The following is a 23,608-nucleotide window of genomic DNA, read 5'->3' on the forward strand; positions in this document are numbered from 1 at the left end:
CAGTGAAGCTCAACACACACTGGAGAAACTTAGATCAGGCATTTTACAACCTTCTGACCTTAACGTTGAGTTCAACAACTTCAGATCATGAACACCTTGCACCATCTTGACACTTTTTTTAATTAATTTTTTTGTCCCAGAACTCTCCCCCACAGTTCAATCTATGTTTTGTTTTCAGAGCACTGGCCCTTGTTCTGCCATTAACACATTTTGCTGTCTTACCTTTATGCCACTTATAGCACCTTCTTTAATCTTGAACATTCCCTCTATCTTGTGCCATGACATCTTTTTCAAATCTCTCCCAGCTCCCACCTTTCTCTGACCTTCTATTATTCTGCTCCCACTCCACCCCTTCTTATTCAGAATAAAATCCATCACATTTCTCCCTCTCTTTAGCTCTGAAGAGTTATACAGGCTCAAAACGTTGACTTGGGGTGGAATTTTCCATTCTCTGCAAAGATGCTAGTTGAGCTGAGCTGAGGTGAGGTGCAGCTATAAGAGCCACCTTTTCTTGCCAGATAATCTGGCACCATGTGAAAGAAAATCTGGAGGTGCAGCCCACACTATCACATTGGTTGGGTGGGGCCAGAAAAAGATGGCAGCTGAGAATTCGGAGATCAGGGGCATCCTTTGATTGGCAGCATAGGAACCCCCTGGTCACCACACATATACATAGACCACCGCCCCCCCCCACCCCGGATCCGGCAAGTTCCTTCACTTGGTTCCTAATTTTAAAGGGCAGTTATAAACCTCACCAAATTTCACATGTTCGGGGGAAGACAGAGCGGACATTTCGTTCACTGTATTGAAATGAGGTTCTAACCTTCCTGGATAGGAGCCTTGTTACATCACCAGTGAAGACTGGGTGAATTAGAAAACAAGCCATTTGTGCTAATGTTGGCGCTAAACCTGTTTCTCTCTCTCAGATGCTCCAGACCTATCCAGCATTATTTGATTTTATTCCAAACTTCTGTTGTTGGTCACAGTGTCACATTATTAAGGAACATCTTTGGATATAGCTACCACCCTGCACTTGTTAGGCCAATCACCACCTTTTCAACAGCGGTGACGGTTTTGCACAGTCAATGCCAGAGGAAAAAAATAAATAATTCAGTACCTCAATCTAGTCACTGACAACTAGTAAAACTGGACCACTAATGCAAACCAACAAGTTTTTTAAAAATTACTGAATAGAGAGATGTATTCTTCAGGGTCCAAGGCTTGTTATTGTGCAACAATGGAATAATGTGTAGAGTTCCACCACTTGACCGATTTGATGGGAAACAACTCAAATTAATTCTTCGAAGGCAAGGACCACATCTGCCGTGCAAACATTTTATTTTTGTTCAATCACATGCCAACCATTCAGAGGAATCCTGTAAAGGCAAGTAACAAGGTTCCCATCCAGGAAGATCAGGAACCTCATTTTAATGCATTTAAATACAATTAGTGGACTTTTCCGCCTTATTGACACCCCACAATTGGAATTCTCTCCTTGCCGACATGGCATCATGTCAACGAGGTTTGCTCTTTAAGCAACCTTATGTTACAATATTGTTTGTTTGTGAACATTAAAAATATCAGACTAGGGGAGGGGGAGGGGTGGCGGCAGCAGCAGCAGGCAGGGTAGACCATCACTGGGTGAAGCACATGAACCCCATCTCCTGCCCCCATGAGACTGCCTCTTGTAATGAACTGTGTTTTATCCATTGTATGGGGCTGCCTGATTGGAAAATTCCAGACATCTTAATATGCCCTTAAATTATATCAGTTAATTATCCACTCTTTACCCACCTGCCTTCAGCTGGTCAATTCCTGAGAGTGCAGCCAATCTGTCCGGGAATTTAAAAGTAGAATTATCTTAACTGACCACAAGTAGAAGGAAATCTGTGAAGCAAAGGGGAGGCAAGAGGGATCTCCTGGTGCAGGAACCAGACAGTAAGCTAATCATGGTTGAGGATAGATACAACATTACTTGCAGTTGGTAATGCCCGAAGCAGGAACAGCTATGCATTAATAGAATTGATTGGAGGGGGGGGGGTTCTCCCACTGCGACATGCTTACTTTTGGCGTGTCGGGTCAGGAGATGCGTGTGTCAGTCATCTTGCATCTCCCACCACCGGAGAGCAGGCCCAGTCGAAACCACACTGGAAACGGGCGGGAAGATGAGGTAAATGATTTTAATTTATTTATAATGTAATTTAGATGTCATTTTTGGGCCCGGGACTGAATTCTCCGTGCCCGATAGCATCTCCCACCCCGCCAGGAATATTTCACTCAGGCAGGGTTTAGAGTCCCTCCCCACATTCAGGGAACTAGCAGGAGACTCTGCTGAAGTGAAGGGGCAATCGGGGCCCCCTGGAGGTCGGGCGGCAGGGAAGGCAGGGAATGCCCCCTGGGCATTGGCACCCTGGCAGTGCCATGCTGTGTCCCTTGGCTCTGCCCAAGAGGCAAAGTGCCCATGCCCTGGAGGCACCCTGGCACTGCCCACCGAGCATCAGGGGGCAGGGCCTATTGTGGGCAGTGCTTAGGGGTGATCAGTGGGGGTGGGGGGTTCCCACTGCCACTCTGCATGGGGATCTGTTGGGAAACCAGCGACAGGGATGGACTGGGGGAGAGGGTGTGTGGCCAGGGAGGTCTGCCACTTGGGGAGGGGGTTTCCATGGGGTGGGGTGAGGGGGGCGTGGGGGGAAGCATTGGGGAGGGGGGAGAGGGGTGGGGATGCTGGAATTGGGGTGCTCTGGGATGGGGGGGTGTCAGGGCTGGCCTGGGAATGGTCGTGGGGGCCATGATTGGGCCACTGCAGAGACTGGAGGGCAGGAGTGATGGGGTCCCGGGCTGGCCAGCGATTCAGCTGGCCAGCAAACTGCAGACTGACAGTTCAGGGCCACTGCACACGTGCAGAGGCTCGTAACTGTCAGATTCTGGTCCTGAGCTTCTGGTCCTGCCCCTGAGCTTTAAATGATATTCATGATTGTGACCTCTGCATTGCGTAGAGTGGGGAGATTTGAGTCTAAACTCCCACTGAAAAAACAATCATGAATTACACCATTTCTTCTGCCAATTCAGCACTTAGAATTTTTTGGGAGAATCACATGTTATTATGGCATTTCCTACCCTACCATTTTAACATTTTTTTTTATTTTTAATGATTATTGTGACTATTAATATGTTAAAGATGTGTGTGCTAACATTGCAAACTGTAATTTTGAGGTTTATATAGGGTTAATTACAGAAGGACAGTAATCAGATGAAAATCTCAAATTATTATACATTACTTGCTATTACTAAAGGTAAAGAGAACACAAAGTTCTCTGTTGTGCTGTGTTAACTCAATATTATTACAATCGTGCAACTCTTCTTTGAGACATTTCTTTGCCTCGTTGATGCTCTGCAATTGCAAGAAGATGTAAAAAGAAATCTTTTTGCATTAAGACCAGGCTACTAAGGAGGCTTCGGACCAATCCATATTCAACAATCTGCTTGGAAAACTGCTTATATTTTGACAGCTAAGACAATCCACATTCTAAAACAATTAATAACACCTAAATAAAACAACCCACAATATTCTAAAAGAAAGTGTCAATTTCTCCAGTCGCCCAATATTGTTGGATAGATTCTTTAAAAAAATTCCAGGACTCAGGATTAAATCTTTGGCAAAAGCTAATCCTATTACCATATGTCCCATCTGTGTACCAGGTTTTGATGAAATATGTCCATTAGTTTTTGAGGTATATTGTTTACAGACAAACAGATTAAGAGATTAACAAACAGGGAAAAACACTGGGAGGGATTTTATCAAGTAAACAGGGCTCTTGGCCACTGACTGGAAAGTCGGTAAGAAAATTGACAAGAGAGCTGTATAGTTTCCTTGGGGGAAGGCCGTTGAAATACAAACCATTCAGGCAATTAGAATCATAGAATCCCTACAGTGCAGAAAGTGGCCATTTGGCCCATCGAGCCTGCGCTGACAACAATCCCATCCAGGCTCTATCCCTGTCACCCCACATATTTACCCTGATAAATTTCCCTGACACCAAGGGGCAAATTACCATGGCCAAGCAACCTAACCTGCACATCTTTGGACTGTGGGAGGAAACCTATGCAGACACAGGGAGAACATGCAAACTCCACAGACAGATATCCACTGAATGCCTTTGCACAAGGCATGCCACCTCTTGGAAGAGCAGAGGCAATCCGCACAGGTTTCCTTGTTGTGCTTCCTCGGGACGAGAGCCTCAAATGACAGCAAGGCAAAAAGGTCAACTGTCGGCCTAACCACAATGGGCTTAATCCAGGTGGGGGCTGGAAAGTGGCAGGATTCTCACCTGCCGGAATCGAATCCGGGTCCCTGGCGCTGTGAGGCAACAGTGCTACCCAGTGTGCCACCATGCCATCAAGCAGGGGCACCAGAGGGGCAGGACATATCATCCATCAAGACCCAGAGACTGGAAGCTCTTGTGAACACCTGTTTCACTGTGGAGGCCATGGCTGGTTCTAGAATGACAACCACTGGAGAGCCAGGATTGCAGAGCAACTAAGGCAGAGATACGTGATGGTAGGAGAGATTTCATGGCGTGGAGGTCACTGGGTGAGAGGGTTGTGAAATTGGCAGCTAGGCAGGGGGTAGCTCAGCAGATTATTCTTTTCCAATACTAAAGTCCTCAATCAGGCTCTGAGTGCTTTTGCATAAGGGATGCTACCTCCTGGGAGAGAAATCCGCACAGGTTTGCTTGGTGTGCTTATTCGGGGCAAGCGCCCCAAATGACTGTAGGGCAAGAAAGTCGTCCATGGGCCTAACCACAATGGGCTTAATCCAGGTGGTTGCTGGAAAGTGGCGGGGTGCTTACCTGCCGCACCTTCTTGCCTGAATAACTGCCTTCTCTGCCTCCAAATCTATCATAGAAAAAGCTTTAAGTATTGCCGATTATCTCCACCCACTTTCAGCAGCAGAGTCAAACAGCGTACTCATGGGGATTCAAGGCTTTATTACAAAAGTGCTTGTCTCATGGTATTTCTATTGCTGCTTTTCAAACCATTATCCAAAATAAAATGTTTTTCTCCAATTCCGATAGGCTTGCTTTCACAATTAATCAAATCTAACAGTGAATTAAATTAGTCAAATCTACCAGTTTAAATTTGTTCTGCAGAACAAAGTTATTTTATTTCTATAAGCATTTTAAAATGAGAGGACACATATGAGTCAGGGAAAAAAAGCTACCTGTTATGATTCTGTTACTCAAAGGCGTCTTTTTGCCTCAATGGCGAGTTTGATGCAACTGTTGTGAAACAGTCAGTTAAAAATAGCTTGTTTTTATTGGTATTTTGCTTAGGGAAGGTTATCAAGGAATGTGGAGTTAAGGTGGATAAATGGAGCTAAGGTACAGATCAGCCAGAGGGCCGAATTTTCCAGTCCCGCATTGTGGAGCAGGACGGCAAAATTTGGTGAATGGCCAAAAGTCAACTGACTTTTCCCACCCCGCCCGCGACGATGCCCATCATAATTTAATTCAATAGCAGAGTAGGCTCAATGGGCTGAATCACCCACACAGATTTCAAAGCCATGCTCCTATGCTATGTTTGCACTATGTTGCAGACTTTCCAAATATTTTACAACATGCCATTTATTGTTTTCACTAAATCCTGCATAATGTATAATATATGAATACTAGTGGCAAACAAAATCAGTGATGATCTGATAATGCCATCGTGCCAAAGATTACAAACCTCTTTAGAGTTTTGCTATAAATTTACCAGACAGAAATTGTTCTTTGATAAAGCTTTGACGTGAGTGCTTTGCATCCCACATAATCCCTAAAAAAAAATCTATTAGTCTCACAGTTTTGCAGGCTCTGGAGGATTCAAGTCATTTGCAACCTAGGGATGTTCCTGCGGAAGGAAAAGGAATTGCATTTAACATGTAATTAATTAATCTTCACTAATCTCAGCTAGTATTTTGATAAAAATTAAAATTCAACTGCTCCATTTAATCTGGTAACAATGCTTTCAAAATATGGTAAACCATTAGGACTCCACTTCAAAGGAAACTCCTCAGTTGATAGCTGAGGATAATTAGAATTCTGCAGAACTGATTTGTCCTAGTTGTGTCAAGATACGGCACCATACAATAAAACGAACGACAAGTAACTGAATGTGCTTGTGTGGGGGCAGGGGGAGATATGGGAAACAACTGGTATTCTTAGACGACTCAAATATGTCACCACATCTGCAAAAAAGCATATGAAATATGGTCCTTCTTATACAACAATGAATGGGTTAGCTGGATTGATTGAAATCCACCTTGATTAATCAAAATCCAGCAGTCTCTCTGCAGGGGTTCACCCAACTTCATGCCTTAGCTTTAGCAGAAGCCCTGGCAAAATGGCCTAAACCGATGCTTACATCATTTTTGCAGGGTTTCCACTGATTGTGTGGATTATTTTGAAAGGCTTTTGAACCTGAATTCATTAGCATCCAAAACTGGGTATGATCTGTGCAATGAACAGGCTGAACAAGGAGATCAAAGGACCGTGCTCAATTGCAGTTCACTGAAGGTGGCAACTGGCTTTGTCAGTCATGCCCTGACCAATTCCAGCAGGTTCCTGCTCCTACAGGCTTCACATTAAAGTAGGTTTTAAAAATACTCACCTGTTGCCTTTCTCCACAGCCTAAAGCAATCCCTTTACAAATCACTGAATAGGTCACAAAAATTCAATTAGCTTGCGCAAATACTGAGTGACAATCTAATGTGGCTAGCTTGGATGGATGTTGCAGTAAGAAAGTGCCATTTGATTCAGATATCATATGTAGGTCATGTTGAAACAAATGGTGTAATTGTGTGACAGCCTAATTTCAAAGTTAGAAGTGGTGAACATAACCCTTGTCTGATAAATCCAAGGACATGCGGAGGGGTCTATAACTGCAAGTGATAGTAAAACATTTCAAATCTTGCTGCATTTACATGTGGTGTCCCCCTCAGTAATGTTAAAATGCAAGAGATTTAGCAAGTTAAAAAGCAAAATGCACTCCATTCAGACACGTGATGGGGTGTAATTGAGTCAACCCACCTCAGTGGGAATTGAAGATGAATGGAAGTCAGCATCAGGGTGCGTTATTTAAAAATATACCTTGACTGACATTCGCTACTCTGCACTGAGCTGTTGGAAGAGCAGTGATCCAAAATTTTAAGATTTAAAATTCCCCTTGATCTCGCATTTACACAAAATGTTGAGAGTTCCAGAATATACAGAAATAGTAATTGTAGCAGTCAATAGTTAACATTAAGCTAGATAAGTGGTTGAAGCAAATGGTGATGAAGGGATAGAGGAACAGGGTAAGCACATGGAATTAGAGCTGCTGCTCCTCTCTTTTCAATGTCACAGCAGCCTGAACAAAAGCTGGGTTGTTGGAATCAGAAAGACTGTATTAATGTTATCATTTCTGTAAAACTTTCTGGGTGGAAGTGACATTTTGGGCAAGAAAACTGATGTGATTCACGCCAGCAAGTCTGGCAGGAGATCGTGATCTTCCCACGCTTAGTTATTTTTTGTGAGAGGGGCTAGTTTTGCTCTGGTTCAGTGAGGGACAGGGCCTAAAGCCGCCGGGAAGCCTGGCTTCACAAAGATCGTATGCTGTTTTTAAAAGGTGTCCTGATGTAAGAGTTAAATTGAAGAACACCTCCCTCCTGCCATGGACATCGGGACTTCCTACTTTAACGTGAAGCTTCATTGAAGGCATGTTTCCCCACTCCCCTCCACAACATAGATTGCTGGCATCAGGACATTGGGGTCTTCTCAAAGGTCCCCCTTCATGACCGTTTTCATATCCCCCCTCCATGCTCCACCTCCTTCATGCTCCATTCTTCATGTGACTGCCCCCACCCCGCCTTAGGCACCACCACCCTCAGGCTGCACTCCCACGACAGTCACTGGTCCCGAAACTCTGGTAGTTGCCACCAGACAGTGCCAATCTGGTGCTACCAGGATGCCAGTTGGCACTGCCAGGTAGGCATTGTTCAGCAATATCCCTAACCACTTAGGAGCTTCAATGGCCTCTGAGCCCCTGGCATGGCCATCATCTTGAGGGGGCACAATGGCACAGTGGTTAGTTGCCTCAGACTGCCAGGGACCTAGGTTCGACTTGACTTGAGTCACTGTCTGTGCAGATTTTGCATGTTCTCCCTGCATGTCTGCATGGGTTTCCTCCGGGTGTTCCAGTGTCCTCCCACAATCCAAAGAAATGCAGGTTAGGTGGATTGGCCATGCTAAATTGCCTCTTGGTGTCAGAGGGACTAACTAGGGTAAATACGTGAGGTTATGGGGAAAGGGCCAGGGTGGGATTGTGGTCGGTGCAGACTTGATGGGCCAAATGGCCTCCATCTGCACTGTGGGATTCTATGATTCATGCTGGTCTCTGTTTTTGGAGACCAGTAATGATTCTTGCCAGGCTCCTGCTGCGCCCAAGAATCAAGGAATACTGGAGCAGAGAGAATCCACCTTGAAATTGACAAAGCATGTTTAAATGGTTATTTATGTATGTTAATCTGGTTCCCACCCTTGCTGGGCAGGAACCAAGTTACATCTTGGCGCGACGGCCAGGAGAATCCCAACGGGGGTTCGCGCTGGCCCTAAATGCACTCGGTCTCTCCCCCCGTGATTCTTTAACTCCCACACCGCCCTAACATGATCTGTGCAAGGCGCATTGCAGCTGCAAAATAGTAGCCCATGCATCTCTTCTTCATCTAAAGAATGCAATAAGTTTGAGCTGAGGCAGAGCAGTTAAAATCCAAGGTGCTCAAGAAGCCAGAATTAGGGCAGCACTGGAATGTTGTGGAACTGGAGGGGATTAGAGAGATATAGGGAGGGCATGGCCATTAAATGACTTGAAAACAAAAATGAGAATTGAGTTGAGGTATTGTTTAACTCAGGACCAATATCGGTCAGCGAGCACAAGTGTGATGGATCAATGGGATTTGGTGTGCATGAGGACGTGGCCAACAATGTTTTGGATGGCCTCAAGTTTATGAAGCATGGGAGGTCGACCAGGTGCGCACTGGAATAATTAAGTCTGGAGGTAACAAACATTTGGATGAAGGTTTTATCAGCAGATGAGCTGAGGCAGGCACCAATTCCTTGTCTGAAATGTATTGATCAACCTGACCATCCCAAACTGATGTGTTACGTCAGCAACACCATTCTGGACAAATTCTGAAATTCTGACTAATTTGTATTTTTATAATATAGCTGTCCTGCGGATGTAGTCCCTCACTTGTGAGCTAAATTTAACTTAATGGTAATATCTTAATTAAAAGTTGATTTTGAAAATCTCCCATATTAAAGAAGTCAAAATCCCAAAGTGCGACAAGCTTTGGTAAAGGACTTGCTGTACTGTCTTGGGTGCAGAAGTATTCCCTTCATCAATGTAGGTTAGCCTCAAACAGAATTTTCACCCTCCTGCTGACAAAACCCTTCTTACAGTCAGAATAAATTAGATTTTATTTTAGCAACGCGCGGGCAGAATATTAAGTCTACACCGCTGCTTTTCAAGCTAGTTCCACAATATACTAATGTAAGCGTGCTGGAACTGTATCAAATTTCCACCGACAGTGTTAGAACATATGAATATTTTCCAAAATGTTAATGTTCAACCCAATTTAAATATAAGGCATATCTTGCAAAATAGTGAAAATGGAAGGATTCATAGAATCCTACAGTGCAGAAGGAGGCCATTCGGCCCATCAAATTTGCACTGACCACAATCCCACCTAGGCCCCATCCCCATGCGTTTACCCTAGTTAGTCCCTCTGACACTAACGGACAAGTTTGTGCCACTGTACCACCGCCGTTTTGTGTATCTGTTTTAAAATTATGGGCTGAATTTTCACAGTACCCAGATGCAGAAGTAGTGCTGAGTTCAAACAGATCCAATTTCAGACAGACCCACTTAACCTGAAGTCTGAGAGTCACAAATTGATAGAATAGACAGAATAAGATATGTATCAGTATCATGATCTGAAGCTTTTTGTTCAATCTCTTATTCTTTAAAACATAACATAAATTAAGCTGCAGCTGTCACTATGTTGAAGCACAGAGATTTCTTTATCATCCCCAAAAATGTTTTATTTTAATCATATACATTTCCTTTGGAGGTTCATTTCTGTTACAATGCCCATTTAAGGGGCTGCCAATTTGCTCAACTGGTTTGTTTAATTCACTAATTTATTTGAATTTACTGGTACATTCAAAAGAATATAAGGAGGGATGGAGAGGGTCATCTGGCCCAACAGTCTGCCCCTCTTCTGTGGCCACATTGTGGCCAGGTGTCTCTGGAGATGGAGCACACAGCATGCACCAGTACACTTGTAGTCTTCCACAGCTGGTGGGCTCTGTGAGGGTTACAGTGTTTTACCTGCCCCCAAAAATGGCATCTTATTTTCATTTGCTAAGTTTCCTGTAAGATTTTGGCTGGAATTTTCTGACCTTGTCCGCGACTGGGATTATCCAATCCCGCTGCTGTGAACGGAGATTTGGGTGAGGACCAAATTCTCATATTGCCTCCTGGGGTTATCGCTTTAATTTAGTGTTAATTTGATCATTTGTTTAAAGTCATACTCAAACGAGTATAAAGAGAGTCAGAGGGGTTCTCTGTCCAGGCTGTTTGTCCCTCTGTGACAGTTATGCCCATGGCTGGAGAGGGAGTACACAGTGTCCACTGGAATGCTTGAGGACTTCTGTGACCAGTGAGCACCAGCCTGTGGGGGGCTGGAGTGCATCATTAGTCCAAAGAATGACATTTGGTTTCATTATATGTAAGTTTCCTTTATTTTTCTTTAGTATAGTGCCCCTTCAGGGCTATCAACAGGCTTAATTGTCTTTTTAAAAAATTGATTATTTGGTTAATTTATTAATTCCATACCTGAAAGAGAATGTCACTGGGGTAGTAGATGGAAGACAGGCTTATGTAATGCTGCATTCTGTAAATAAATTGATTGTCAAAGAAAGGATTTGTGTTCAGTTTCAAACTTCACCACTTGGCTTGGGATCCAATTAATACTGGTTGGGTAGTCGCAAATCAAATTCTTTGTTCACATTACGCTGAGGACTATCATTTTGTCATTATAAATGCTTGGATGAGTTCCAAAAGCTACAAATTATCACAGCAGGAGGTTCTGAGTTCACAGTTTGACTGACAGCTCAAATGAGCTATTAAAAATTGTGGCCTCTGATATGGGGGTCTGAATAAAAGTTTGTTTTCATATGAAATTAACCACTTCTGGAGATTTAAAGTATTTGCATTTTTTTTGCATTATCAAGTATGTAGGAGTGAGAGCTGTGTTATATTGTTAGAAGTGTTCCTTTTCCACCTCCGCATGGCTCCTGAGGTCTATCCATGGTGCATACTGGGTAAGTAATTATGGAATTGGCACAGAGTGTACTGGGGTAATGGTGGGGTGGGGGGGGGGGGGGGGGGGGGGGGGGGGGTGGGGGTGGGGGTGGGGGGGGGTGGGGTGGGGGAGGGAGTGAGTTGCATGAGGAGGAGTGTATGAGGTGCCTTGAGTAATGGAGCAGGTGAGAGTTAGAGGGCTGAGGGGAGACCTGATAGATGTCAACAAAATTATGAGAAGCACAGACAGGGTGCACAGTCAGAGGCTTTTTCCTAGGATGGAAGTGTCAAGTATAAGGGGGCCACAGGTTCAAGGTGAAAAGAAAGTTTAAGGAAGAAGTGCAGGGGAAGTTTTTCATGCAGAGTGGCGGGTGCCTAGAACACACTGCCAGAGGAGGTGGTGGAAGCAGGCGCATGAGCAATGCTTAAGAGACATCTGGATGGGTACATGAGTATGGAGGGAATAGAAGGATACGGACCGAGTAAGGGCAAAACGTTTTTTTTAAGTTTAGTTAGGGCATTATGATCAGCACAGGCTTGAACGGTCGAAAGCCTGTTCCTTTTGCTGTAGTTTTCTTTGTTTTTTTGACTTAACAACTTCTAAATCAATTGGGAATGATGATCCAGAAAACTACAGTGGGCTTTCTCAGCAACTGTCTGCTCTTCCACGTCCAAGTGTATTTAAGGATATTTTATACCATGGCAGGTGCAGAGATTCAGGAAATTTCCTGACTAGAGCCAAGTATCTCGGTGGCCAAAGTCCGGCCCTAAATCTCAGTGAAACCTCTGAGCAATACCACAAGCAAGGAGAGGTCAGCATTACAAATGCAGCAAATTCAAGTGAAGTATGAACATAATCCTTTGGATACTAAGTTCAGAAGCACAAAACATACATTTCACATACGTATCAATGTAGACAATGTAGAATACTCTCAGAAGTTCCACGTAAAAGGGTTTAGGGTAAATGCCAACATGCACTAGTTGGGCTGGGTGTCCCGTTTTCATACTGAAACTTTTATGAATCATCTATTGATATGGTCAACTGACGGTTGACAACTTTAATTGAAATTATCAGAATTGAAATTACATTCAGTATAATAACTGATCTCAGAATGTTGCCAACTGTAGAATTATACACAACTACCGGATGCCAAAAACATGGCATTTTAGTATCTGATTCTTTCTGATAATCAAACAAAATAAACCTTTTAATCAAAAGAGGTTTAATATAAAGTTGCGAATTCTGTGAATTTTATGACAAAGGTATTTAGTTCTGCCAAGCTTAATTTTATAGAACAAAGAACAAATCTATTATTCTGTGCCAATCTAACTGAGCAGTAGAAACTATTAAGGATCTTATTGTCAGAGGACACATACATGGTCACAGACTGTAACATTTGATTCTGACATGATTCATCATCATTACTGGCAACACTGGAGGTGTTGCTTTATGTCATCTAATGCTTGAAAACAAATTGCCTGTTCCTTTTTGTGTTCTACATTAGGGAACATGGTGATTTTAGACGCTACTTAGAAAACAATAAGTGGTAGCTTATTTACTTCCAGGTAACTTTCCCTCTCATTACTACTCAAACAAGCACACCAGCATGCATTTTCCATCAAAAGATGACAATGGGGTAAATTTACTGATTTGAAGGGAGCATAGTTGGAGTATCGGTACAACTTGGTAAGGCCTATTTGCAGCCTCCACCCTTCCTTCAAATGCAGTCTCTGATAAGATGAGGATTAGTGAATTATATGTCATTGCGTACAGCACTGGACCCCTCAAACCTCAAGGTAAAAGTAAAATTATACTCAGAATGACTTGACCTACTATAAAACATGTTGCATTGGCAATCTCAAGTTAAAGAGGTAATTGTTTCACTTTCATGCACACACGTTCATATACACATTATGAAAAGCTGGCAGTGATTAGATTGAACTCCACAAATACTAACGCCCTTTTCAGAGAAGGACATTGCCAATCAGCAAGAAAGATCATAGAGATACCAACAAAGTACGGTTTGAGAGGCTTTCCCTACAATCCCTTCACTAGTTTAATAAGATATAACAATGGTATTTGATGAAACACTTCCACTTTGTTGCTGTGCTGGCAAACATTGCAATTTCTTGAAATAAGCAGCTTGTTGAAGTAGGTGTGACAAAGCCTCAGATTTCGGTTTCTGGCTCACACTCAGCACCTCTCATTTCCTGTATTGTTTCAATTGTCTTCCCTGAACATCAAGGTTTGGTTAGTCATTCAAGGGTTTGCTGTTTCACTGCAAATGCAGCTCTCAACAAGAGCAAAGGCACTTACTACTCAGGTTACAAGGTTAGCGTCTAATTTTCACTGTCTCACTCTCTATTCCTGAAACTATTCAACTGATTTATCAGCTTTTTGTGTTTCTTAAACCAAAGTCAAAATAAAATTGAAAAGAAATAATTTTGTTTTGCTGAAACTACAACTTGCTACCTCGTTCAAGATAGTCAATGTCTGCCTATGAGTCAAACCAGGAAATCCAATCCTCCTGGATGGAGGGGTAGGTGGGGGCGGCGAGCAATAGCAATCGTCTAATATAGAATGAGGGATGGTGATTTTTTTTATCCATTCAGAGATGTGAGCTCTGCTGGCAAGCCCAGCATTTACTTCCCCTCCCTAATTGTCCTTGAGAGGGTGGTGGTGTGCTGCTTTCTTGAACAAATACAGTCAGTGTGATGAAGGTGTTCTCACATTGCTGTTAGATAGGGAGTTCAAGAATTGTGGCCCAGTGACAACAAAGGCACAATGATATATTAGCAAGTCAGAAAGGTGTGTGGTTTGAAGGAAAGTTCATGAGTGGTGGTGTGAATGGGTACAGGTGTGTGGCTTGGAGGGAAACTTGCAGATAGTGGTGTTCCAATGCATCTGCTGTCCTTGTCCTGCTAGTAGAGGTCATGGGTTTGGAAAGTGCTATCAAAGGAACCTTGATGAGTTGCAGCAGTGCATCTTGTAGATGGTACACACTGCTGCCACTGTGTGTCGGTGATAGTGGGAGTAAATGTTTAAGGTGCTGGATGTGGTGCCAGGAAGAGGAATAGAGTTGCTGATGAGGGAAATTAATTTGTGGCAAGGACTGAAGGCTTTGCCTTTCCAATAATTATTCAGAAGAAATATCTGCTAGTCAAAAGCTGCGTATTGGACAAACAGTTACAAGCAGCTGATGGGTGGAGAGAGGTGGTGGCAAGATGGACCTTGGTGTCCTGTGTATACATGAGGAGCCTGATATTGTGTTGGCATTAATGAAGGGATTTGGACTTCACTTTTTGTCATAACCTCAAACAGATTTGAGGTAAGTGGGAAAGACTGTGCTCACTAACAAATGAAAAATAGATGAAGTGCAGGCATACAGGATTGTTCAGTTCTACGTTATCTATATTTGGCATTCTGCAAACTGAAAATATATATCCCACATTGAAACAAAACATTGAAGCATACCAAAATATGCTTTGGCTTTACATCTTAGAGTAGTCTCTATCTTTGTGTGGCCTTAGTGTTCTGTAGCCAGGCATACAGGAGTAAAAGATTCTTAATATCCTCATTAAGTACATTTGACAACAAGTTTCTCCTGAATATTACAGTGCATGTTGTCAGAAGCATTTAAAAAGGTATTGTGTTTATTCAAACAGTTCAATCACAAGTTTTGCATTCAAGATGAGAATTATTTTTGCATTAATTCTGAATCCAATTATTTAAATGGTAAGAAGGACATTTTCAAAGTTAACTTGTTACCTTGTTAACTTGTAAATGCTTTCATTTCCTACTTTACCCTCTCTTGAAGAATTCAGTCCTTGCTGCGATATGGCATTGCACGCAGACATTATTCATTTGTGAGTCTACATGAACTATGTTAGCAGGCTTTTCAATTGTGAGGCCCTTGAACTGAACCTGATCTTGACCCCATCTGACACCAGTGTACTTGCAACTGGAAACCAACACTCCCAACTGTTAGCCTAGCTGAAATTAGCTAATCCAATGCTAACTAGAGATGGGACCTTGAGCAACAGATCTACATGGATCAGCTGCTTGCTGGATATGTTCACCCAGCTGCATTATCTTCTGTGAAATTCACAGACTATATAATACTTTTACAGCAAAATGACAATGATTATAGACAATCTGGGAGAATAGATAGCAATGCATAAATCAAAAGATCAGCTCTGCAATTGTAGGTAATGGCTATACATTTCAAATTAAATTTTGTAATTGAAAAATAAAAAAAATGTATTCCAAGAAAATAAATCCTTCTAAAAACAAAGCACAATTTCCAGCTTTTCCCTTCTTCACTGGACTTTTATTGGGATTTTGTTCCATGGGTGCCAATTACTACACAATGATTCCTTCCCCAAGTTTCTAGTATCATAGAATAACACATCACAGAAGATGTATCTTCCAACTATAATTTGGTTAGTCACACTTTCTAGCTCATTTCCTATATTCTATATCTCTTAATATTTACTCTATTCTTTTTTGAAAGTGATGATTGCATCAATTTGCACCACCCTATCACGCAATGCATTCCAAATCCTAATCACCAATTGCATAAAACGTTTTTCCTTATGTCACCTCCAGTTTTTTTTGCCAATTACTCTAACTCTATTCCATCTGATTTTTGACCCAGCAGCTGTTAGAAATAGTTTATCTTTGTTTACATTCTCGGAACCCTTCATGATTGTAAACACCAATCTGCTCTTTGCCTCTCCACTCCAAGGGCAACTCCAGCTTCTCCAGTCCATTTATAATGGAATTGTGACCCCTCATTCCTGGAATCATTCTAGTAAATGTCTTACGCTCCCCCTTCAAAGCTTTCATTTCCCTCCTAAGCTCTAACAACTCTAGTTTTCATCCAAGAACTTAGACTGCCACTGTTCATCTGAGAATTTAACTGTATCAGTAAGACGTTCGATGCTGATCACGACTGAGCCCAATTCTGGGGCTCACCTCAAGTCCACACATCCTTTTTTCCAGCATAAGTCATTGAATAATGATCAACAAAGAGCAGCACGAATACATTTTCAACTGCTTAACCGATAAGTGCCGATGCTAATGATAGTCCCTTTGTTCTTCAGATGAGCTCCACAATTGGTAAAGATCAAATCTATGAGCATCCTGATCTAAATACCTAAGTATCACAGCTTTTGTTTAAATTGAGAATTTTGAACATCACATTAAACAACGCGAGCCTAACTAAAATTTGATAATCATTTAATCCAATGAAAAAAGTGAAATGAAGTCTATTAATGCTTACCTTTTTCACTGACACTTTCACTTTCAATCTCTACATCATCACAGCTGGTATATTCTGGAGTAGAAGCAAGCTCTTCCTCTGAGCTACTCAATGAGACTTGGCGTGTTTTACCTCCTTTCTTTGTTTTATGTGGCTTGGGTGGTGGTGGCCTTACCGATTCAGATTGGTCTGAACTGAGTGAGTCGTTGCGTAGCATGGTTTCCATCTTTTCTCGTTTTGTTTTCTTAACAGCAGAACTTGGATCCAAGTGATGTTGCCGCAGTGAATCTGAACGACGCATGTCACTCCTATCAAATGGAATTGGGCTTCGCCTAGGTGTCGGTGGACTGTGATTTGGGGTCCTTTGCCAACTAGAACTTGGCCCTTGCATGTCTTGAGTTCTTTCCATAGAATATGAACGTTGACTTTGTACAGGGACTCTACGGTCACATGCAGAGCGTTGTCTTGACTGCCTTTCCATCCTATGCATTGAGACTTGTGCATCATCCATTTCTGTATAAGCCAAAGACACATCACTGTGCCTTCGTTCATGACGAGCCCTAGATACTTCAGCATGCATCCGCATTTGCTCCTCATATGGTTGAGGTTTGACAGGATAACGAGCCAAATTTGGATCACTACGATAACGAGTTTGGTACTCCTCTTCTCGCCTTTGTCTTTCATATTCATCCCTGGTTTGCACATCAATATCCTCATCTACAAAATCTCTGAACTCTTGAGACCTTCTACGACTTCTACGACTGGAGTCTCTACTTTCTCTATACTCAATATGTTCAGAGTCATCATAAATCCGTGACCCACGCGGAGATCGCTTGTCACGGTCTGCATATTCTGTAGGTGATCTTTGCATTGCACTTTCCAAAAGTGCATACTGTGACGGTTCTGCTCTCTCGTCCCTCTGGTCGTATTTTCGATTGTGTTCCCTGGATGTTGATGGGCTCCTTTTCCTGGATGGAGATAAACAAAATAAAATAAATCAGCGTTGTTTTTCCAAAAACAACTAAGAGTTGGAATTAAAACATTTTAACTAATGCTTATCCCACTCTAGAAATTGTGAAAACAATCAATATTAATTGGGCTATTGTATATCCATAATAAATTCAAAACATTATAACATTTTTATTTGTTTGCCATTAATATTAAATTGAGCTGAGAGTGAAGCTAAACATGACACTGAAGCACTTCAACGCTAAATCATTTAACTACTCATCACAAAATGCTACTAAGAACAGCAAAATAATTAACGTTCATGCAACATCCTTCTATTGCTTTATTTGTACATTTTAAAATTATGACCATTTCAATCTATTTTTACTAAACATACAACCTAGTTTTACCTTTCTATTTGCCATTGCACATCTGGGAGATGGAGAGCATTCTGTCCAGAAGAATGCATCAAATCCAAGCTGGCAAGCACTTTTCTTTAATCTCCCCAGGCTTAGCAAAATTACATTCAAAAGCTTCCAATAATTGCAGCCTTGCCGAGCTTGCACACAGAATTATTCTCCCACTATATTGAGATTCCAACCACATTAACATATTTGAATCTGCAAAGACATCTCAAAACCAGAAAGTGGGACATCATACCCACCAACCCAACTTTGACAAGTGATGACCTACAGTGGAGACTTCTGGGAGGAGCACTGAGGAGTTTTACAATTTAATGCTGTTATCATGTGCCGTATATAGCTGGAGGTCAAGTAAGATTTTACCCTGTAAGGAGGATTATGGTACTTAGCTGATTACTGACTTGCAGTTATGCCTGTAAAATGTAGGATTGCCTTTAGCATTTTCCTCTCTACCACAGAAATGATTATTTTACTCCAAATCTTACATTCAGATTGAGGTAAATCCCCCATTTATAATAGCTTTCATTAACTTCTGCCTCAACATGCGATCTCAGAACGCTACGCAATTGTGATAATCAAATACTATGCAGCACATTACTAAGAAGGCAATAAAAAATGTTTAAAACTACAGCACAAACATTTGGAATGTATCCTTGACCTTGTAGCAAATAGTGAGCTCTCTACATTCCAATCATGAATGGTGAATTTTCTGGATCTCAAAGAAACCTCTCTGGATATTTTGTTTATTCTGTCAATTCAGTTTTAAACCCAATATACCGATTTATATCTGTGCAAGGATATATTGCTCAAAATAATGAAGAAAATAGATTTTTTCATTGCAAACAGCTAAGCAGTCAATTATCTCCCATTTTCTGATGTGGTTTTAGCCTAGCCAATTTTGGAAGGTGTTTCAATTTAATCACAAGTGCTACTCATTGCAGCTTATCACATGGGTTGCTTCTGCTGTGCATGAGAGAGCAAGAATTAACTCTTGCTGTGGAAGAATTGAATAGCAGATAAAGTGGAAAGCAGCAGAGACCTGCTCCTTGTTGAATCTAAACGCAGGGAGGGGCAGAAATACCTGCTTTCCTGATATCAGATATAAAAGAAGCTACCAGCAGTCACCAAAAAACACCACTGAAGATTTTCAATGTGCTCCAAATTCTATGGAGTAATTGCATTATTTAGATCTGGATACAGATGGGTTGTTCATAAGATTAGAAGATTTTAAACATTTGGCAGACAAGTTTTGTTGTAGTTTTAAAATTTTCCCATGACATTTGCAATCTCACAGCAATATCAGCCAATCATAAGACTTTAAAACAAAAGAAGAGCAGGTTGGATAGTTGTTTCACTGATGATTCAATTGGTAAGGACATCAGGCATGATCCTTCTACTGGCACTGCAATGAGGCATGGTGAATATTAAGTGGGGACAGAATCAGGCTCTCCTACGCTGCCCTTTCCTTTCACTGTCCTAAAGAAATGTCTGCACTTGCCTTTTAGGCTCACACAGAAGGATAGTCAGTTGGACAAAGAACTGGAGGTCGTTCAAAGGAGCTCCATTAAAACCTAAGGATTGGATAAAACCAGAGGTTCAGAGGATAACCAATGTTGTCCCGTTATTTAAGAAGGGTAGCAAAGATAACTTGGGTAATTATAGACCAGTGTGTTTGATGTCAGTGACAGTGAAATTGTTGGAGAAGATTCTTAGAGATAGGATCTATACACACGTTTGGAACTAAATGGTCTTATTAGTAATATACAGCATGGTTTTGTATGAAGGAGATCATCATCAAGGGCGGCACAGTGGTTAGCACTATTGCTTCACAGCTCCAGGGACCTGGGTCCATGTCTGTGTGGAGTTTGCACATTCTCCTCATGTCTGTGTGGGTTTCCTCTAGATACTCTGCTTTCCTCCCACAGTCCAAAGATGTATGGGTTAAGTGGATTGGCCCTGCTATTGCCCCTTAGCGTTAGAAGGACTAGCTAGGGTGGATGCATGGGGTTATGGGGATAGAGCCTGGGTAGGATTGTGGTTGGTGCAGACTTGATGGGCTGAATGGCCTTCTTCTGCACTGTAGTGATCCTATGTCTCACTAATTTGATTTCATTTTTTAAGAAAGTGACAAAAATGATTGACACATTGACAAGGGTTGTGGATGTTGCCTACCTGGATTTTAGTAAAGAATTTGACAAGGTCCCTCATAGTAGGCTGATGCAAAAGGTTAAATCACATAGGATCAAGGTTGAGCTAGCTAGATGGATTCAGAACTGCCTTGACCATAGAAGACGGAGGATAATTGTGGAAGTGTGTTTTTCTGAATGGAGGTCTGTAAGTAGTGGAGCTCCGCAGGGATCTGTGCTGGGACTTCTGTTGAAATATATGCAAATGATTTGGAAGAAAATGTAGCTGGTCTGATTAGCAAATTTGCAGATGATATTAAGATTGATGGAATTGTGGATAGTGATGAAGATTGCAGAGAACACAGTAGGCTATAGATAGGCTGGAAATTTGGGCAGAGAAATGGCAGATGGAATTTAAGCTGGATAAATGCGAATTGATGCATTTTGGTAGATCCAATTCAAGTGGGAGCTATAAAATAAATGGCAAAACCATCAGGAGCATAGACATGCAGCGAGATTTGGGAGTACAGGTCCACAGATCCTTACAAGTGGCAGCACAAGTGGAAAAGATGGTGAAGAAAACATATGACATGCTTGCCTTCATTGGCCAGGGCATTGAGTATAAAAGTTGGCAAATTATGTTACAGTTACATAAAAGGTTGGTTCGGCCACATTTGCAATAGTGTGTCCAATTCTGGTCGCCACACTATCAGAAGGACGTGGAACCTTTGGCAGAAATACCGAAAATGTTTTACCAGGATGTTGCCTAGTCTGGAGAGTATTAGCTATGAGGTGAGATTGAATAAACTGGGATTGTTCTCCCTGGAAAGACAGAAGCTGAGGGGCAACTTGATAGAAGTTTATAAAATTATTAGGGGCATAGATCAGGTGAACAGTTGGAAGCTTTTCCCCAGGGCAGAAATGACAATTACAAAGGGACAAAGTTTAAAGTAAGGGGGGAAAGTTTCTGTAGAGATGTGCGGGTGAAGTTTTTTTTTAATACAGAGGGTGGTAGGGGCCTGGAATGTACTGCCAAGATGTTAGAGTGTAATCAGTGACAACTTTGTATTGGATGTAATGTGACCAATGTAAGGGTCAGCTGAGCCAGTAAACCATGGAACCAATTACAGAATGATGTAATAGTCAGCTGACAAGCTGACACATGATAAATAAGAACCTGTGTAGCATTGTAGAGAACTTGGACTGGCCCAGGGCGAGGTCCCAAGTTTGGACTAATGATGTTTCTTTATTAAACCCTTTGATTTATAAGCTGGAGTAAGTTTTGTTTTATTTTTATTGTATGCATTTGAAGAAGTACTTCTAATGAAACAAAGTGAGGTGGTTGAGGCAGACACAATAGCATCATTTAAGACCTATTTGGATAGACACACGAACAGGCAGGGAATAGAGGGATACAGGCGGTTGGTCTAGATTAGACAACTTGATCGGTGCAGGCTTGGTTAGCCAAAGGGCCTGTTCCTGTGCTGTACTGCAGAGTAGGGCAGAAAGACGTTAATCCAGAGTTGGCAAGCTCAATGGAGTGACTGGGCCAGACTGATGTTGTTTAGAGAGTTATAGAGTCATCGAGATATATAGCACAGAAACAGGCCCTTCAGCCCACTTTGTACAAACCCACCAGGTTTCCTAAACTGTACCAGTCCAATTTGTCTGTGTTTAATGCATATCCCTCTAAACCTTTCCAATCCATGTACTTGTCCAAATATATTTTAAAGGTGGAATGTACTTGCCTCTACCACCTCCTCTCATTCCATATGTTCGCCACCCTCAGGTCCCTTTTAAATCTTTTCCCTCTCACCTTAAATCTATGTGCTCTAGTTTTGGACTCCCTGGCCCTGGAGAAAAGACCATGGCTATTCACCTTACCTATGCCCCGCATTATTTTATAAGCCTCTATAAGGAAACTTCTCATCCTCCTATGCTCCAGGGAGAAAAGTCCCAGTGTCTCCTTTTAATTCAAATCTTTCAATCCCAATGGCTTCCTTGTAAATCTTTTTAGTACCCTTTCCAGTTTAATAACATCCTTCGTATAGCAGGGTGACTAGAATTGTACTCCAAATGTGGGCTTACCAATGTCTTGTATACTTGTGCCATAACGTCCCAACTCCTGTACTCAATTCTTTGAGCGATGAAGGCAAGTGTGCCAAATGCCTCCCTCACCACCCTGTCCACCTGTGACGAAACTTTCAAGGAACTACGTATCTATCTATTAACTGTGTAAGTCCTGTCCTGGTTTGTCTTACTAAAATGCAACACCTCACATTTAACTGAATTAAACTCCATCTGCCATACCTTAACCACTGGTCCAGCTGATCAAGATCCCACTGTAGTTTTAGATAACCTGCTTCACTGTTCACTACACCACCAATTTTGTTTGTTCACCTGTCTCCACGTGCTGCCTGCAATGTTTGGTTCTGGGCGATGCCTAGCATTTACAGCAATTAATAATCTTGCATTGCTCTTGTCAGAGTCTGTTGCATTTTCTTTCCCCTTTACTCGCAATTTTTTTTCCTTGCCATCTGTTTAGACATCTTTTTTGAGATACAGTTCAACAAGTGCTACTTATCTTCCAATACCTTCTCAAATGGCCATTTTCATGTATAAGTGAAGGTAATTAATGCTGTCAGATATTCTCACATGAGCCACACATATACATTTAATAATTTGTGGAGTGGAATGTTAGCCAATTTTAATGTTCTTTATTTAGGGACACCAAGTCCACCATAAAAGTAGCATCTCAATCACCACACCAACTGGGATGGACACTTCAGAATTCTGAGATTACAACCACCCACTTTCCCAAGAAGTTAATGGTACCACGATGCAGCCAAGCATCACTGGCATTTTGTGTGTTTGGTTATTACATTGGCATTACAACAGAATAGGTTTAAGAACAGCGCAGAAAAGCATACGGAACAATCAGTGGCAAAAACAAGCTGCAACTGTTTGTGTACAGCTAAACCACTTCAGTATGAACACAGGAATAAGGCATTAGCCCATTTTCAACTTGTTCTGCCTTTCAATTAGATCACAGTTGTTCTGTACCTTAACTTCATTTATGCTTCTTGGTTTTGCAACTGTTTCTAAACAGAAATCTCGCAATCCCAAATTTTACATTTTCAACTAGCCTGCCCTCAACTGCATTTTTAGATTGAAAATGTCAATTTCCACCGTCCCATTGTACGAAGATATATTTCCTCACATGACCTGTGATTAAAATTATGTCCCATAGTTCTGTACTTCCCCCTCCCCACCACCAGAGAAAATAGTTTCTACTTTGCCCTGTCAATTCCTTTAATCACCTGAAAAACCTCAATTATATCATCTTACTCTTGATATTCAAGAAAATAATGCTGAGGCTATGCAGATTCCGTTCTCATAATTTAACCTTTTAGACCTACATGGAAGATAGGAGGCCATTTGGCCCTTCGAGCCTGCTCCACCATTC

At 41.9% G+C, this 23,608-nt stretch overlaps 1 protein-coding gene across 22 annotated transcripts in view; it reads right to left on the bottom strand.

Moving 5' to 3' along the window:
- The window catches only part of rims2a (regulating synaptic membrane exocytosis 2a), a 1,020,455-nt gene that overhangs the window by 511,321 nt on the left and 485,526 nt on the right, over window positions 1–23,608 (bottom strand). For 20 of the 22 annotated variants that reach the window (XM_080193738.1, XM_080193736.1, XM_080193734.1 and 17 more), the window contains exons 1-2: window positions 18,005–18,277; window positions 16,668–17,614 (exon numbers count right to left, since the gene is read on the bottom strand). In XM_080193738.1, coding sequence (XP_080049864.1) covers window positions 16,668–17,614; window positions 18,005–18,063 — 1,006 coding nt within the window. In that variant the 5' untranslated portion in view covers window positions 18,064–18,277. Of the gene's footprint in view, window positions 1–16,667; window positions 17,615–18,004; window positions 18,278–23,608 lie in introns of those variants that run through there. The other 2 variants (XM_080193752.1, XM_080193745.1) reach the window with 1 other exon arrangement.

The sequence above is a fragment of the Carcharhinus amblyrhynchos genome, chromosome 8, assembly GCF_965287045.1.
Source record: "Carcharhinus amblyrhynchos chromosome 8, sCarAmb.v2.hapA, whole genome shotgun sequence".
NCBI classification, from domain to species: Eukaryota; Metazoa; Chordata; class Chondrichthyes; order Carcharhiniformes; family Carcharhinidae; genus Carcharhinus; species Carcharhinus amblyrhynchos.